Here is a 19,506-nt window from a genome sequence, read left to right on the forward strand (position 1 = left end):
CTGACGCGTCATATGACGTCAGCCGCGCATGCGCAGGTGGGAAGACTCCACCCGCGCATGCGCGGGTGACGTCATCGCGTTTTTGCGCGAAACCCGCGCATGCGCGGTCCGGGTTGCCCCTCAGCCGCCCCGCGTATTGATACTGCGGGGCGGCGGAAGGACAAATAGTGCGCGGGCATCGGGCCCGCTGCCCGCGATCGGTGGGCACCGATCGCGGGCCCATGGCACCCTTGGCACGGCCGTGGTACTGCCGTGCCAATCGGTGCCATGGTTATTTTTTTCCAGGTGGTCACGACGTTTTTACGAACGGCAGGACCAGGTGTGTTTGCCGTTCGTAAAAAGGTCGTAAAGGGCTGGGACTTCGGCCCTTCTAACAGCTGTGAATCGCTGCCGGCCGTAAAAAAACGGCGGCAGCGATTCGTGTCGGGATTTCGGCGGGGGGGGAGAATAGCGGGAGGGCGTCAAAAAAGTCGGGAAGGCCCTCCCGCTATTCTCCCACCCGTCGTGGGGGGGGGGGGAGAATTTCGCCCATAGTGTACAATTCAATGCTTGTGGCAGTAGAATAGTCCACTGATTTAGAGAGCCAGAGGCAACCCCCCTGCAGCCATTCCTGGCCTCCTCAACCCGGTTTAGTGTCATTCAGGCACTTACCTGATTGGAATTTCCTGCCCAGGAGCTGGCAGCTGTCCAGTATTAGAAGCACCATCGGGAGTGGTGTCCACTCCTGGAACTACATGGGGCCTAGGCAGGGGATAGTGTTGGAGCCTTCGGCATCAGGTAAGTAAGGTGAGCTTACTGAGACCAGTCAGTGGGAGTTAGTATTCGGGTCAGACAGGGGTCTTCACTTGCAGGCCCATATCTCTCCACTGGTTGTGGACTGCCCAAGTAGGAAGGAAACCTCATCATCTGCCTCCCCCCCCCCCCCCCCCCCCCCCAAAATTCTCCCAACCAGGTCATAGGCATACTTGCCAGAAACTACCTAGTTGGTTACACACATGCCATAACCCTCACCTACCACTACCTGTGACAGCAGAACGAGGCCACTAAAGGGCCTCAATTCGTTTCCGAGCTGGAAGGTCATCCATTGGCCATCCTGCCTTGAACTTAATCTAGGTGAGTTGGGAAGTCAACAGGGTCTAGACACTGCTCCTTCCCACCCAATTAAATGGAACCCCACTACCTCCCAGACTACCTCTGGGGCAGGAGCTGTTGGTGTTTCAGCTCCTATTTAGTTGACATGAGAGTTTGAGCACAAAGGTTGGTGAAGGCAAGGTTTGTGCATCTGCTAAATAGTAGTAACAGGGAAATACAATGAAGCAGAGTGTAAACTGAGTTCAAGGTGAAGGTTGGGTAAAAATTTGATTTTAGTGGGTTTAATCTATCAATAATCACAGGCTTGTCACAGGAAATCCCTTTCCAGTTCCTAAAAATTCTACATTCAACATCAACTAACAGGGAGTTCATATCAACAATTTGGTCAACATATCAAGACTGTTCTATGTTTTATATGTAAAGGGAAAAAGTTAAGCACAACTTGTAATTTAGAAAATATAGCCAAGTTATTTTTATGTATCATGAACCAAAGATGCTACATAGATCCACACTGATAATACATTGTTAGGGTATGGATAAATATACACTGCAACAGCAAACTCCACATTAGGGATTTCTATATTATGAATACCAGTACTGTAGACTTTATCAAATATTGCTTCCAACTTTGAATAGCGCATCTGGAGTGGAAATCCTGAAACCTGTGGAAGAAGTTAAAAAATATATCAACTGTCATAGTGGATGACTGAATCAGGTACTTCATAAATCAAAATATTAAGTTCAGCCAAAATATGTTACCACCAAACCTATATCACACTCTTAGGGTGGGATTTTCCAGTCCCATCATGGTGGGCAGGAACAGAAAATGTGGAGGAAGTTCAAAATCTGTTTTACATCAGCGCAAGAAGACATAGATTGTCCATTCACGACTTTAATGGCAACATGTCAGAATCCTGCCTCCACTCCTCATCTAGGTCACACCAGCGTCTAATTAGACCAGTTTTGTTCACAATCCAATATAGGGCATGCACCTTGTGAACTGCACTTCACTCATGACTTTCAGGTATGCACCTTGCATCGTGCTGTGCTCACGGCTTCTCTGGCTCAGTGCCAGGCTGTGTAGGCAACAGCAGAGAATTCAAGAAGTGTTCAGAAGCAAGACTTTCGTTCACAATCCAATATGGTGTTGAAACAAAGACACTTCAAACCACTGGGTTTGAGCAGACAGGGTGATGTTGTTTTCTTATCTTTGTTCTCTATTTCCCCTTCAGTTATTACACCTTCTAAGCTAACACTCTGGTTACTACCCCTCTGCCATACTAGTTTAGAACATAGAACATTACAGCGCAGTACGGGCCCTTCGGCCCTCGATGTTGCGCTGACCTGTGAAACCATCTGAAGCCTATCTGATCTACACTATTCCATTTTCATCCATGATATGTCTATCCAGTGACCACTTAAACACCCTTAAAGTTGGCGAGTCTACTACTGTTGCAGGCAGGGCGTTCCACACCCCTACTACTCTCTGAGTAAAGAAACTGCCTCTGACATCTGTCCTATATCTGCCACCCCTCAATTTAAAGCTATGTCCCCTCGTGTTGATCATCACCATCCGAGGAAAAATACTCTCACTGTCCACCCTATATAACCCTCTGACTATCTTATATGTCTCTATTAAGTCACCTCTCAGCCTTCTCCTCTCTAACGAAAACAACCTAAAGTCCCTGAGCCTTTCCACGTAAGACCTTCCCTCCATACCAGGCAACATCCTAGTAAATCTCCTCTGAACCCTTTCCAAAGCTTCCACATCCTTCCTATAATGTGGTGACCAGAACTGCACGCAGTACTCCAGGAGCGGCCGCACCAGAGTTATGTACAGCTGCAGCATGACCTCGTGGCTCTGAAACTTAATCCCCCTACTGATAAAGGCTAGCACACCATAAGTCTTCTTAACAGCCCTATTAACCTGGGTGGCAACTTTCAGGGATTTATGTACCTGGATGCCGAGATCTCTCTGTTCATCTACACTACCAAGAATCTTGCCATTAGCCCAGTACTCTGCATTCCTGTTACTCCTTCCAAAGTGAACCACCTCACACTTTTCCGCATTAAACTCCATCTGCCACCTCTCAGCCCAGCTCTGCAACTTATCTATGTCCCTCTGTATCCTATAACATCCTTCAGCACTATCCACAACTCCACTGACCTTCGTGTCATCTGCAAATTTACTAACCCATCCTTCTACACCCTCTTCCAGGTCATTTATAAAAATGACAAACAGCAGTGGCCCCGAAACAGATCCTTGCGGTACACCACTAGTAACTGAACTCCAGGATGAACATTTGCCATCAACCACCACCCTCTGTCTTCTTTCAGCTATCCAATTACTGATCCAAACCGCTAAATCACCTTCAATCCCATACTTCCTTATTTTCTGCAATAGCCTACCGTGGGGAACCTTATCAAACGCCTTACTGAAATCCATATACACCACATCAACCGCTTGACCCTCATCCACCTGTTTGGTCACCTTCTCAAAATACTCTAAGGTTTGTGAGGCATGACCTACCCTTCACAAAACTTGTTCTTTTCAAGATGATTATAAACCCTATCTCTTATAACCTTTTCCAACATTTTACCCACAACCGAAGTAAGGCTCACAGGTCTATAATTACCAGGGTTGTCTCTACTCCCCTTCTTGATCAAGGGTACAACATTTGCTATCCTCCAGCCTTCCGGCACTATTCCTGTCGACAAAGACGACATAAAGATCAAGGACAAAGGCTCTGCAATCTCCTCCCTGGCTTCCCAGAGAATCCTAGGATAAATTCCATCTAGCCAAGGGGACTTATCTAGTTTTACACTTTCCAAAATTGCTAACACCTCCTCCTTTTGAACCTCAATCCCATCAAGCCTGGTCGACTGTACCTGAGTATTCTCCTCGACAACATTGTCTTTCTCCAGTGTAAACACTGACGAAAAATATCCATTTAACACTTCCCCTATCTCCTCTGATTCCACATACAACTTTTGACTACTATCCTTGATTGGCCCTAATCTTACTCTAGTCATTCTTTTGTTCCTGATATACCTATAGAAAGCCTTAGGGTTTTCCTTGATCCTATCCGCCAACGACTTTTTGTGTCCTCTCCTTGCTCTTCTTAACTCTCCCTTTAGGTCCTTCCTGGCTAACTTGTAACTCTCAAGTGCCCTAACTGAGCCTTCATGTCTCATCCTAACATAAGCCTTTTTCTTCCTCTTCAACTTCCTTAGTAAACCACGGTTCCCTTGCTCGACAACTTTCTCCCTGCCTGACAGGTACATACTTATGAAGGACACGCAGTAACTGTTCCTTGAAAAAGCTCCACATTTCGATTGTACCTATCAGTTTCACAATTGTACCCTGCAGTTTCCTTCCCCATCCTATACATCCTAAATCTTGCCGAATAGCATCATAATTGCCTTTCCCCAGCTATAATTCTTGCCTTGCGGTATATACCTATCCCTGCCCATCACTAAAGTAAACATAACCGAATTGTGATCACTATCACCAAAGTGCTCACCTACATCTAAATCTAACACCTGGCCGGGTTTATTACCCAGTACCAAATCCAATGTGGCATCGCCCCTTGTTGGCCTGTCTACATACTGTGTCAGAAAACCCTCCTGCACACACTGCACAAAAACTGACCCATCTATAGTACTTGAATTATAGTATTTCCAGTCAATATTTGGAAAGTTAAAGTCCCCCATAACAACTACCCTGTTACTCTCGCTCCTATCGAGAATCATCTTTGCAATCCTTTCCTCTACATCTCTGGAACTATTCGGAGGTCTATAGACAACTCCCAACAGGGTGACCTCTCCTCTCCTGTTCCTAACCTCGGCCCACACTACCTCAGAAGACGAGTCCTCAAACGTCCTTTCTACCGCCGTAATACTTTCTTTGATTAACAATGCCGCACCCCCCCTCTTTTACCATCTTCTCTGTTCTTACAGAAACATCTAAATCCTGGAACCTGCAACAACCATTCCTGTTCCTGCTCTACCCATGTCTCCGAAATCGCTACAACATCGAGATCCCAGGTACCAAACCATGCTGCAAGCTCACCCACCTTATTCCGGATGCTCCTGGCGTTGACGTAGGCACACTTCAAACCAGCGTCTTGCTTGCCAGTGCCCTCTTTCGAACTTTTAGCCCTATCCCTGACCTCACTACTCTCAACATCCTGTACACTGGGACTACAATTTAGGTTCCCATCCCCCTGATGAATTAGTTTAAACCCCCTCGAAGAGCACTAGCAAATCTCCCCCCCCAGGATATTGGTACCCCTCTGGTTCAGGTGAAGACCATCCTGTTTATAGAAGTCCCTAGTTTAAATCCTCCTGAGTGACTGGCAAACCTCACATCCAGAATATCGGTGCCCCTCCAGTTTAGATGTAACCCGTCCATCTTCTACAGGTCACACCTGTCCTGGAAGAGATCCCAGCCGTCCAGAAATCTGAAACCCTCCCTCCTACACCACCAGTTTAGCCACATATTTAGCGCATAATCCTCCTATTTCCTAGCCTCACTGGCACATGGCACTGGGGGTATTCCTGAGATTACAACCCTAGAGGTCCTGCTTTTTAGCTTACTGTCTAACTCCCTGAACTCCTTCTGTAAGACCTCATCATTCTTCCTGCCTATGTCATTAGTACCTATGTGTATTACAACCTTTGGCTGTTCACCCTCCTCCTTCAGAATGCCGTGTATTCGTTCAGAGACATCCTTGACCCTGGCACCAGGGAGGCAAGATGCCATCCTGGAGTATCTTTCACATCCACAGAAGCGCCTATCTCTGCCCCTTACTATAGAGTCTCCTATAACTATCACTCTCCTGCACTTTGCCCTCCCCTGCTAAGCAACAGTCAGTTGTGGTGCCTTTGTTCTGGCTGCTGTTGTTTCCACTGATTGGCTATCCCCCCTACAGTATCCAAAATGGTATTGCATAGATACATAGAAGATAGGAGCAGGAGGAGGGACTTTTGGCCCTTCAAGCCTGCTCCGCCATTCATCACGATCATGGCTGATCATCCAACTTAATAGCCTAATCCTGCTTTCTCCCCATAGCCTTTGATCCCATTCTACCCAAGTGCTATATTCAGCCGCCTCTTGAATATATTGAAAGGTTTAGCATCAACTACTTCCTGTGGCAATGAATTCCACAAACCCACCACTCTTTGTGTGAAGAAATGTCTCCTTATTTGTGTTTGAAATGGTTTACCCTGAATCCTCAGGCTGTGACCCCTGGTTCTGGGCACACCTATCATTGGTAACATCTTCCCTGCATCTACACTGTCTAGTCCTGTTAGAATTTTATAAGTCTCTATGAGATCCCCCTCATTCTTCTGAACTCCAGCGAGAACAATCCCAACCTAGTCAATCTCTCTTCATATGACAGTCCCGCCATCCTTGGAATCAGTCTGGTAAACCTTTGTTGCACTCCCTCGAGAGCAAGAACATCCTTCCTCAGAGAAGGAGACCAAAACTGCACACAATACTCCCAAGTGTGGCCTCACCAAGGCACTGTACAATTGCAGCAACACATCCCTGCTTCTGTACTCGAAACCTCTTGCAATGAAGGCCAACATACTGTAATTGAAAATACAGCAAAATATGTCATTTGAAACATGGAAGTATGGCAATATCTGGTCTGAGAGGATACAGGGAAAGATCCCACAAAAGGTTAATATCAGCTGCAAAGAGCAGGATTATAAAATGAAGATTCTTGCTCACAAGCAGGCTTATCAAACACACAGGTTTCATGTGGTAAGCTAAAACAATGGCTCACACCTTCATGGAATGTAACTATCTCAGGAAGCATCTTGAAAAGCATGGATGAGAGTTTCAATTGAATTAAGTGACGAATGTTTAAAGCAGGCAGGTCTTTCAAGTCATAACCAAGTTAAATTTTAGCATACAGCTAAAAGCAAAGTTTCACACCTTAATTGAAATAAACTCTCTTAGTAAACAGCTGGAAAGGATGGATGATGCTCAGTCGAATTTGGTGTCAATTCTAAAGTGTAAAATTCTACGAACATCAAGTCAATTAAAAGAAAATTGGAGACGACCTGTCTACGAGAGACATAATTTAAAGTCAAAATCAAAGGCAACGTTATGAGCTGGGGACAATTGGAAAATTAAACGATTCGAAATCACAGAAATAAAAGTTAACTATTGAAACCAAAGCATTTTTTAATCAGATCTGAGAGGAGACGTTATGCCCAAAATGAATAATTAGTGGTATTAAAATGTTTACATCAAAGATACTTTTTAACTATCAAATTGAAACAAGCTTATTTACAATAAAGTCGTTAAAACTTAGTAACTCTTCGAAAGAGAATATAGACCCGAAGAAAGGGGATAGCCAGCAGAGCCAGAGCCAGCTCTCACAGCTCGGTACATGGGAAGGATAGGACACACCAACCGAGTTCACCAGCGAATACATCTCAAGAAGACCAGATTTTAAAGAAGATTGATTGTCAAGGTGGGCCTGAAGGTCCCTTCAACCAACAGGAAGGACCCAGAAGCAAGATCTTTTTACCTTTCTGTTAAGAAAGTGTTTACAGCTTTAAAAAAAAAAATAATAATAATAAAATAACTTAAAAGTTTTAACCTGAAACAGTGGTTATTAGCCTACTTTACTTACTTAGCAACGCAGGACCCAGGACATCGATGCTACTAAGGGGTAAGTAGGTAAAATTCTTCGGTGAAGGTATGGGTTATACCGGGGGATAACTTGAAAATATAGTTTGACCTGAATAGCACCCACCGAAGCCTGCATCGAAGTCAGGGAGTGAGAATCCCTGTTCACCATTTAGAATATCGACCCTTTTTTGGTATAGGGGGAATTCTAAGAATAGTGGTGAGTTTTAACTTCAATACCATTAGCCTTCTTTAATGCCTGCTGCACCTGTATGCTTACCTTTAGCGAATGGTGCACAAGGACACCCAGGTCCCGCTGCACACTCCCCTCACCCAATTTACAACCATTCAGGTAATAATCTGCCTTCCTGTTTTTGTTTCCAAAATGAATAACCTCACACTTATCCAAATTATACTGCATCTGCCATTGATTTGCCCACTCACCCAACCTGTCCAGATCTTGATGTAAGATCCCTGCATCCTCGTCACAATTCACCCTCCCACCTAATTTGATATCATCTGAAAACTTTGAGATGTTACATTTTGTTCCTTCATCCAAATCATTAATATATATATTGTGAATAGCTGGGGTCCCAGCACCGATCCCTGTGGTACCCCACTGGTTACTGCCTGCCATTAATCCCTACTCTTTGTTTCCTCTCTGCCAACCAGTTTTCTATCTACTGCAATACATTTCCCCCAATCCCATGCGCTTTAATTTTGCACAATAATCTGTTATGCAGAACTTTGTCAAATGCCTTCTGAAAGTCCAAATATACCACATCGACTGGCTCCCCCTTGTCGACTGTACTGGTTACCTCCTCAAAGAATTCCAACAGATTTGTCAAGCATGATTTTCCCTTCATAAATCCATGCTGACTCTGACGGATCCTTTCCACTGTTTTCTAAATTCCGTTATAAAGTCCTCGATAATGGATTCAAGCATTTTCCCCATTACCGTTGTTAGGCTTACTGGTCTATAATTGCCTGCTTTCTCTCTACCTCCCTTTTTGAATATCGGAGTGGCATGAGCTACCCTCCAATCTGCAGGGACAGTTCCAGAGTCTATAGAATGCCGGAAGATGACCACCAATGCATCCACTATTTCCAGAGCCACCTCCTTAAGCACTCTGGGATGCAGATTCTCAGGCCCTGGGGATTATCTGCCTTCAATCCCATCAGTTTTCCCAGCACCATTTCACTACTAATATTGATCTCCCTCAGTTCTTCCCCCTCACTAAACCTTTCATTCTCCAACATTCCTGGGATCTGATTTGTGTCCTCATTTGTGAAGACAGAACCAAAGTATGTATTTAATTGCTCAGCCGTTTCTTTGTCCCTCATTATGCATTCCCCTGTTTCTGTCTGTAGTGGGCCTACATTTCTCTTTACCAATCTTTTTCTCTTCACACATCTGTAGAAACTCTTAGTGTCAGTCTTTATGTTCCCTGCAAGCTTCTTTTCGTACTGTAGTTTCCCCTTCTTAATCAATCCCTTTGTCCTTCTTTGCTGAATTCTAAACTGCTCCCAATCCTCAGACCTATTATTTTTCTTGGCCAATCTGTATGCTTCTTCCTTGGATCGGATACTATTTCTAACTTCCTTTGTAAGCCATGGATTGGCCCTCTTACACTCTTTGCTTTTGTGCCAGACAGGAATGAACAGTTGCTGTAGTTCCTCCATGCTTTCCTTGAATGTTTGCCATTGTCTATCCACTGTGATCCCTTTAAGTAACTCTCGCCAATCTATTAAGGCCAACTCACCACCTTGTATCCTCATAGTTCCCTTTATTAAGATTTAGCATCCTAGTCTCCGAATCAACTACTTCACTCTCCACCTTGATTAAAAATTCTATCATGTTATGGTCACTCATCCCCAAGGGGTCTTGTACAGCCAGATTGACAATAATTACCTTCTCATCACACAGTCTAAGATGGCCTGCTCTCTAGTTGGTTCCTCCACATATTGGTCAAGAAAACCATCCTGTATACACTCCAGGAATTCCTCCTCCACGGCATTGTGGCTAATTTGATTTACCCAATCTATGTGAAGATTAAAATCACCAATGATCACCGATATTCCCTCATTACATGCATCATGAATTTCGTGTTTAATGCCATTCCCAACCTCACCAGTGCAGTTTGGGGACACCCACTTATGTTTTTGTCCCTTGGTATTTCTCAACTCTACCCATACAGATGCCACATTGTCAATGCTAATATCCTTTCTCACTGTTGTGTTAATTTGCTCTTTAACCAGCAGTGCCACACCACCACCTTTTCTTTTCTGCCTGTCCTTCCTAAATACTGAGAACCCTGGGACTTTCAGTTTCCATCCCTGTTCACCCTGCAGCCATGCTCCGTAATCCCAATTATATCATACCCATTTATATCTATCTGCGCGATTAGTTCATCCACTTTGCAAATTCTCTGTGCATTAAGGCACAGAGCCTTTAAGTTTGTCTTTTTCATAATGCTTGTCTTGCTCCCAATATTTTTCTCTACTGCCCTGTTTGAATTTTGTCCTTGGTTTCTCCACCTATCACTTTTCTTATTCACTTTTCTACATTTTGCTTTTGTCCTTGCTCCCTCTTTCTGTGACTCTTTGCATAGGTGCCCAACCTCCTGGCATTTTAGTTTAAACCCTCCTTGTTAGAGAGGAGGAGGTAGATATTCACAGGGGACTTCTGCACGACTGCCTGCCCTTTCTAACAGTCACCCATCTGTCTGCCTGCACCTTGGGTGTGACACATCTCTATAACTCCTATCAATGACACTTTATGCTACCTGCATTCTCCTAAATGCATACAACTGATGCTCCACCGAACCACGTGGTCTGTGAGGAGATGCCATTTGTTATATTTCCTGAAGACAAAGTCAACCGGAACACTGGAAGCATTACGGATCTTCCACATCTCACAGTTAGAGCACTGCACCCCGCTGAGTGACACTTAAGCACTAGTTAATTAATTTAAAATAAATACTTAAATTTTATTAGATAATGTTAGAATCAACTATATGGTCCCAGGTGCTAGATTTTGATTGTAAAATTAAATGCTAAATACTAATCTCTGCCCTCAGTTTTAGTTACTCCTCTATGTAGTTAATTAATTAGTTTTTCAATTTTTTTTTCACAAATTTAATAGATTCCCTACCAGCCAATTAGCTCACAAATTTACTGTGATGTCACTGCTCAGTCGTTCCCCCTCCCCCTAAGCCCCCCCCCCCAACAATTTATAAACACAAAGAGAGGCACAGACACAGACACAGAGACACAGATACAAATACCACTTACCTTCCCAGACTGCACTCCAAACTTCTCCTGCTCAGAGACACAGATACAAATACCACTTACCTACCCAGACTACTCCGGATTTCTCCTGCTCAAAGACACAGACATAAATACCACTTATCTTCCCAGAGTGCAGTCCTGATTTCTCCTGCTCAGAGACACATACACAAATACCACTTACCTTCCCAGGCTGCACTCCAAACTTCTCCTGCTCAGAGACACAGACACAAATACCACTTACCTACCCAGCCTGCACTCCAAACTTCTCCTGCTCAGAGACACAGCCACAAATACCACTTACCTTCCCAGACTGCACTCCAAACTTCTCCTGCTCAGAGACACAGACTCAAATACCACTTACCTACCCAGACTACTCCGGATTTCTCCTGCTCAAGGACACAGACATAAATACCACTTACCTTCCCAGAGTGCAGTCCTGATTTCTCCTGCTCAGAGACAGACACAAATACCACTTACCTTCCCAAACTGCACTCCGGTTTTCTCCTCAGAGAGAGAGACACACAGACACAAATACCACTTAACTTCCCAGATTGTACTCCGGATTTCTCCTGCTCAGAGACACAAAGAGAGACAAAGACACAAATACTCTTACCTTCCCAGACTGCACTCTGAACTTCTCCTGCTCAGAGACACAGACATAAATACCACCTACCTTCCCAGATTGCACTCCAGATTTCTCCTGCTCAGAGACATAGACACAAATACCACTTACCTTACCAGACTGCACTCTGGATTTCTCCTGCGCAGAGACACAGAGACAAATATACAAATACCATTTACCTTCCTAGACTGCACTCCGGATTTCTCCTCAGAGAGACACACATACCCTTTACCTTCCCAGACAGCACTCTGAACTTCTCCTGGTCAGAGACACAGACACACATACCCTTTACCTTCCCAGACTGCACTCCGAACTTCTCCTGGTCAGAGACACAGACACAAATACCACTTACCTTCCCAAACTGCACTCTGAACTTCTGGTCAGAGGCACAGACACAAATACCACTTACCTTCCCAAACTGCGCTCTGAACTTCTCCTGGTCAGAGACACAGACACAAATACCACTTACCTTCCCAAACTGCACTCTGAACTTCTCCTGGTCAGAGGCACAGACACAAATACCACTTACCTTACCAGACTACACTCTGGATTTCTCCTGCGCAGAGACACAGAGACAAATATACAAATATCACTTATCTTCCCAGATTGCTCTCTGGATTTCTCCTGCTCAGAGACACAGAGGCAGATGCAAATATAACTTACCTTCCGAGATTGTTCTCTGGATTTTTCCCACTCAGTGACACAGACACAAATACCACTTACCTTACCAGACTGCACTCCGGAATTCTCCTGTTTGAGAGGCACAGGCACAAATACCATTTACCTTCCCAGACTGCACTCCGGATTTCTCCTGTTTGAGAGGCACAGACACAAATACCATTTACCTTCCCAGACTGCACTCCGGATTTCTCCTGCTCAGAGACAGACACAAATACCACTTACCTGCCCAGATTGCACTCTGAACTTCTCCTGCTCAGAGGCACAGACACAAATACCATTCACCTTCCCAGATTGCACTCCGGATTTCTCCTGTTTGAGAGGCACAGACACAAATACCATTTACCTTCCAAGACTGCACTCCGGATTTCTCCTGCTCAGAGACACAGATACAATTAACATTTACCTTCCAAGACTGCACACTGGATTTCTGCCCCCCAGCTCCACACCCGATATGAAGGATGTGCCTGCCTTACCTGCTACTCACCAATCAGCTCTCTCCCTTGTAGTCACCTGCAGCAGGGCAAGGCCTCTCAATGTAAGTTAGAGGGATAAAAATCAAGGGATAAAAAATACCACCTCATACCCTGCCTTGAATTCCCACCTAGCTTCAAATTCCCAGCTCCTAAACTCACTCTTCGATGTGTCTCACTCTGGATGTGTCCGCAAGTTCATTGGGAGTGCCTACTCCCCAGTCAGGGAGGACATCTGCAGATCGGGATCAGATAATGTAGGTACAATCATTTGATGATTTCTATATGTGATTGTGCAATAAACTGCAAGATTGGGAGGGGTCCAATCTACATGGAGTATTGGCAATCAATATCAAAGGGTTTAGAGATAATCCACCACTATGACAATGGGACCAAGTGATCAGAGGGACTGTAATCTGAACATTATGCTCCTCGAGAATGATAGGAGTGATTTCCATAGTCACAGGGTGGAATCTGTGTACCACCATTTTCCAACTTGGAGGTATGTTGCAATTAAAAATGAAAGTATAAAGAAACTGCAGGGGAGGGCTTTCTGGACAGGTGGGAGGATTGACCACTGCACATGTGGGCTGACTGAAGGGGCACACAACTGAAATCTGTATTCCCTCATGAAAGGAAGGCATGGCTGAGACATGTTGGGAGCAATTTATAACAATGGAAGGAATAAGGAGCCTTAACTGTTAAAGTGCATTCATGCAAGACTAAACATGATTCAGCTTACAATAACCCATCTGTGCGAGATCCTCATTTGAAGAATGAGCCAAACAAAAAGGGATAAACTACAGATGTTTATTAGAACATAGAACAGTACATAGAACATAGAACAGTACAGCACAGAACAGGCTCTTCGGCCCTCAATGTTGTGCCGAGCCATGATCACCCTACTCAAACCCACGTATCCACCCTATACCCGTAACCAAACAACCCCCCCCTTAACCTTACTTTTATTAGGACACTACGGGCAATTTAGCATGGCCAATCCACCTAACCCGCACATCTTTGGACTGTGGGAGGAAACCGGAGCACCCGGAGGAAACCCACGCACACAGGGGGAGGGCGTGCAGACTCCACACAGACAGTGACCCAGCCGGGAATCGAACCTCGGACCCTGGAGCTGTGAAGCATTTATGCTAACCACCATGCTACCGTGAGGCCCCTAATTGTCCACAGAACATCGGAATGTTGCAACTGACACGTTCAGAGATGGGGGAACCCCCATTAAAAAAAACTGAATTCCCTCACTGGGTGGTTGGTCTGCTGTGTAAGCCAAAGGATACTGCAATGACTGCCCCTTTAAGGGAAACACAGCAGAGTAAGAGTCACCTGGCCTGGGTGACCAATAGGGATTCCAGGGGCTGGATTCTCCCCTACCCGGCGTGACGGAGGGTGCCGGCGTAGGGGAGTGGCGCCAACCACTCAGGGGTCGCGCCTCCCCAAAGGTGGGGAATTCTCCCCACCTTTGGGGGCCAGCCCCGCGCCGGAGCAGTTTGCACCAGAAGACTGGCGCAAACACCCGGCGCCGTCGGAAGCGGGGCTGGCCGAAAGGCTTTCGGCGGTCGGCGCATGCGCGATGCGGGGTTCTCCTCCGCGTCTGCCATGGCAGAGGCCGTGGCGGAGCGGGAGGAGAAAGAGTGCCCCCACGGCACTGCCCCGCAGAGTGAGCGGGGGGCCCCGATTGCGGGCCAGGCCTCCGTGGGGGCACCCCCCCCGGGTCCGATCGCTCCCCGCCCCCCCAGGACCCCGGGGGCCCGCTCGCGCCGCTGAGCCCGCCGTTTCAGAGGTGGTTTAAACCTCGGCGGCGGGAGAAGGCCTCCCAGCGGCGGGACTTCGGCCCATCCGGGCCGGAGATTTGTGTAAGTTTTTTAACAAATGAAATCCCGCCGGCGCCAGCTGTTTTCACAGGTTGCCGGCGGGATTTGCACAACGCCGGTTTTTGACCGGCGGGAGAATTACAAAACCTGCGGGAGCGGAAATAACGCCGCTTCCCGCCTATTCTCCGACCCTGCGTGGGGTCGGAGAATTTCGCCCCAGAGTAGGGAGTCTCCCCAAGGTTGGTCCTCTCAGGCATGGAGACCATTGTGGGAGATGATACATTTCTTCTTAATAAATCCTTTTTTTATTCACTAATGGAGTCTGTGAAAATGCATCATTACCGATACAGCTGCAGAGTGCACTGCCTGTGGCTTCCAGGGCCTGCCAGAACTCTTTCAGATCCATGTGCCTGTTGAAAGCACTCTTATATGGGTGGCACAGTAACACAGAGGTTAGCACTGTTGCTTTGCAGAGCCAGGGTCCCAGGTTTGATTCCTGGCTTGGGTCACTGTCTGTGCTGAGCCTACACATTCTCCCTGAGTCTGCGTGGGTTTCCTCTGGGTCCTCCGGTTCCCTCCCATGAGTCCCAAAAGACATGCTGTTAGGTGAATTGGACATTCTGGATTCTCCCTCTATGTACTCGAACAGGTGCCGGAATGTGGCAAAAAGGGGCTTTTCACAGTAACTTCATTACAGTGTTAATTTAAGTCTATTTGTGACAATAATAAAGATTGTTGTTATTATTATTATCACAGTAGGGTCAGCTTGGAGGTTTTACACTTTGAAGGCTGCAATCGTGCTGCCAGGGACTAAGTGGAGATGTAGTACCTATACTGAAAGTAACCCATCGGTGTTACTGACTAGTCAATTACTAGTCAGTGACAGAAAGATGACCTTCATAGGCTATGCTCACTCATGTTTCTGTTTGATGTTCCTGCAGGGAGGAGAGCAAGAGAAAGATGGATAGTGGATCAAATGTTGTGTTCATCTTGGAATACAGGCAACACAAAAAAATGATTGGCCCATCAGTATCAAGCTCACCAAAAGGAAGAGCCTCACTCTGATGAGCATGGGAAAGTAGGACCCCCATTATTCCCAGAAGCTGAGCATTAACCTTTTGCAAGATCACAGAATAGAGAAGATGCTTGTCATACTTCCATATGAGTGAGATACCGAGCTGTTGATGCATCCACATGTCTAAAGATCTGGTCAGTCACTTCTGCCACATTCTCCAGAAAGAGTTGAAACCACAAAGACTGGGAAGACATCCATTGCCAGTGGCCCTCAAAGTCTGATCTTCTACACAAGTGCCTCCTTCCAGGGCTTAACTGGAGACCTCTGTGGGGTCGCTCAAGCGTCTACTCACAAGTGCATGCAGGTCATGGACTTCTATTTACCAAGGTCCATAATTGCATGCAGTTCTCTCATGATGAAGCTGACTCGGCTGCCAGAGCACTAAGCGTTGTTGTTATTTCAAGATTCCTATGATTGCAGAGTGTTATTGATTGTACTCGTGTGACTTAAAGAGCTCCCTGGTAGTAACTAATCCAGTACATCAGCAGGAGAGGTTCCACACTCTCAAAGTGTAGTTGTTCTACAACACATTGTGCAGGAATGCACCAGATACCCAGGAAGCTGCAACGATTCATACATCTTGAATCAATTGTAGATCTCGCAAATCTTCGAGGGATCTCAGTACATCCAAGGATGGCTACTCGGTGGCAAAGGCTACGCACAAAAGGCATGGTTGATGACCACCATCCAGAAGTTATCTCTGAGGAAAAGTATAATGCTGTGTATGACCCAACATAATTATTGATGGAACAGGCATTAACATCTTGAAGATGCAATTTGGATATGTCGACAGGTCAGGTGGCACTCTGTGATACACTCTCCAAAGGGTCTCCCATATCATCATGGCACAACCTGGCACTCCAAAGAGGAAATGTTTTGCTAGATGATAGATGAAAGAGCTATATTTCTCCTCTGATGAGGAGGTCATCAAGTGGACAGAGGGTAATGATAGCAAGGAAGCTGAGGAATCAGGTTCAGAGGCCATTACATTGCTTAGAAGAAGCAGACGTGCACAAGAAACATTAATCGCCACCAGATTCCAGGAAGATGACGACAACAAGCTATTATGATCCACTGACCAGTGCCCTCCATGTTGGGCTCACGTTCCTATTTGCTGTCCTTCTCATTTCAACCCTCAACTTCAATCTGTGAATGAGTAGCTTCACTCTGGCATCATCATATTCTCACCCTATAAAGGTCAGGCAGCCTCAGGAGCAGGTGGCCTTTTGGAAAAGTGCTTGTAACTGTAGGACCATTTTTCAGCACACCTCAGAGGGTGCAGCCTCTTCCATCAATTCTCCATCATCCTACGCGCTATGGCACCGACAAGAGGCAGGAGCACCATGGTAATCCTCTTTTCAGTCATGGCAGTATGCCTGAAATCGGACAAGCATCCTGAGGAGGTTAATGTCCATTTAGGGGCCATCGCCTATGCAAGTTCAATGGTTATAGTGCAAGGTAATCTTCAGGACAGTCATCCAAAAGTCTCAGGGAATGAAGCAGGATTGCAGTTACCCTGCACTTTCAATGTGTGGTGATGTGCATCACTATAAATACACAAGGGGTTAATGTAAATACATGTAGACTAGTTAGACACTAGAGGGAGCACCAGAGACATCACACACACACACACACACACAACCAATAGATCAGTTAGATAGGACACGACAAATGGGCATTCACGATACACACAGAGGTGACACATCCACTGGACGGCATTACACCAACCCATATATAAAGGACATCACACACATGATCTGCCTGTTTCCAGTGGAGACAATCAGTGAGTACAGACACAGGGTTGATTCAATATCCCTCCCACCATGTGGATTGTAGCAGACTGGTCAGTCAGTCTGGGTAGCTATAGTAGGATTAGCAGTAGTGTCGAACCCGAGTAATAGAAGTGTACATAGTTTAATAAACGTGTTGAAGTTATCTCCACGTCTGAACCTTCCTTTGTCAAGTGCACCACAAGGGAGCCGCTTATGCCACACTTAGAGCATAACAAGACACAATGTACATCAAACACTTCGTCAGCACAATACTCTAATAGATGCCTCCCAGTCATGAACATGCATCTCTTTTGAATCTCTAATTCTCCCCTAATTCCCATCCCTGCTGACACCTCTGTTGTCTTTGATGACTTTGGCAGGTGTCCTTTGGAGGATCAAAGCCTGGAGGACCCACTCTGATTTGGGTTGCCTGCTGTGGGGCAGGTGCACACTCTTTGGCCTGTGGAGCTGCAGCTGACGGGATCAAAGGTGGAGGAAATAGGGAACAGCTGGATACTCCTGCATGGCCCAGGGGTATCTTCTTGCTGGTCTTCATCTCTAAGGGTGTCCGTGTGCCCTTGATTGACTCCTTGAGGAGAAGGAGCACCTGGAGTGATAATTTAGGTACTCTATCCCCAATCTCACTTAGCCATTGATGGATACCACCAATGCCTACAGTGATGGAGTGCTAATCCTGGAGTACAGCAGGCCCAATGTTCTGCACTAGGGTCTCAATGGTGGCCGCCATCATTTTAATGGTACATGGTGCTAAAACCTCAGACTGGACACAAGCAGGCTCTGCAATCGTCCGTTGTAATCTGAAAACTGTGGCTGATAGTCCCGCATCTCTCATTGCAGCTCCAACATCTGCATTATCAGAGGCTAGTTGTCTGTTCTGGACTCAGCAGTACCTTTGCCTCTAGCAGTCCTGTGCTCACCAGGTTGTGACTCCAAGCCTGCTCGAGAACTAGGTGGAGGGTGCATGTAAATGCTGTACCAGGTCTTCAACTGGTGTGCCCTCAGATCCTCATCTGAGATTATGGGGGAGCTGGAGCTGAGGGGCTAACTCCCATTACCTTGCTGCATTTTACACTGGCACCTGTCAAAGAGATGAGATAATTAGTGAATGGTTACATCATCAACAACATTACAATGCACTCACAGTATCGTCGACTGAAGCATGAACTGATACAGAGATTTTACTGTTGGGAGACACCGGTCTCACCATCAGTGAATGGTCCCAGTCCTCTCAAGTCAGCACGCTCCTTAGATGGAGTGAGGGTCTTGAGTTCTGCCATCCCTTACAAACCTGAGATCGCCCTGTTTCGTTGTGGGTAAGCTGGTCCTGCATACAGAAAAATGGAGGGACTGGGAACAATAAAGATGTTAAGATAGATGGTAACAATGTCTGTCCTGTGTGGGTGTTGAATGGATGTGGGTAAGGGCTGAGAACACGAGTTGCACATTATGTAAGAACAATGGAATTGTCAAGGTGCTCAAGAGAGTGGTGATGTCCTTGTGCTGGTACTGTGCAATATCCCTGTGGACTGTTAAGCTATGAATGCCTGATGGGCTTGTGACAGTGTGAGTTGAGAGTGAGGATCAGGTTGATTTACCTTGGTGGAACAGGTGAGATCTTTCTTCTTCTCTGACGCTAGATGCCTGATCTCTTGTGAGCTGAGTTAGCACTGACCACATTGGCCACCTGCTCACAAACCGCAATGGTGACAGCATTCCTCCATTCAGGCCAGAAATAGTCCCAGCATTCTTTCACAAAACCTTAGGCCACTAGTCTTCTTAATTTTGAATTCCGTCTCTCTTTTTTAGTAGTCCTGGGCTCTGGACAGTGACGTTTAAATATGGCACCCGGAAAGATGATCCAATTAGAGTACGGTGGGAAAGGCAAATTACAGCCTGATCCGCCACGAGATCCGTGTCCTTCCTGATGCATATATAATGAAGTGAAGCGCAGATGTTTTGGCACAGAAACCTACCATCATGGCTAGCAGAAAAAGCACCTTT

General features: G+C 46.0%; 1 protein-coding gene across 2 annotated transcripts in view; it reads right to left on the reverse strand.

Moving 5' to 3' along the window:
- Positions 1-916: 916 nt before the first annotated feature.
- The window catches only part of LOC119951075 (coiled-coil and C2 domain-containing protein 2A-like), a 610,180-nt gene continuing 591,590 nt past the window's right edge, over positions 917-19,506 (reverse strand). For both annotated transcript variants that reach the window (XM_038774117.1, XM_038774121.1), the window contains one exon: positions 917-1,754. In XM_038774117.1, the coding sequence (XP_038630045.1) occupies positions 1,566-1,754 (189 nt within the window). In that variant the 3' untranslated portion in view covers positions 917-1,565. The remainder of the gene's footprint in view (positions 1,755-19,506) is intronic.

The sequence above is a fragment of the Scyliorhinus canicula genome, chromosome 16 (genome assembly GCF_902713615.1).
Source record: "Scyliorhinus canicula chromosome 16, sScyCan1.1, whole genome shotgun sequence".
NCBI lineage: Eukaryota > Metazoa > Chordata > Chondrichthyes > Carcharhiniformes > Scyliorhinidae > Scyliorhinus > Scyliorhinus canicula.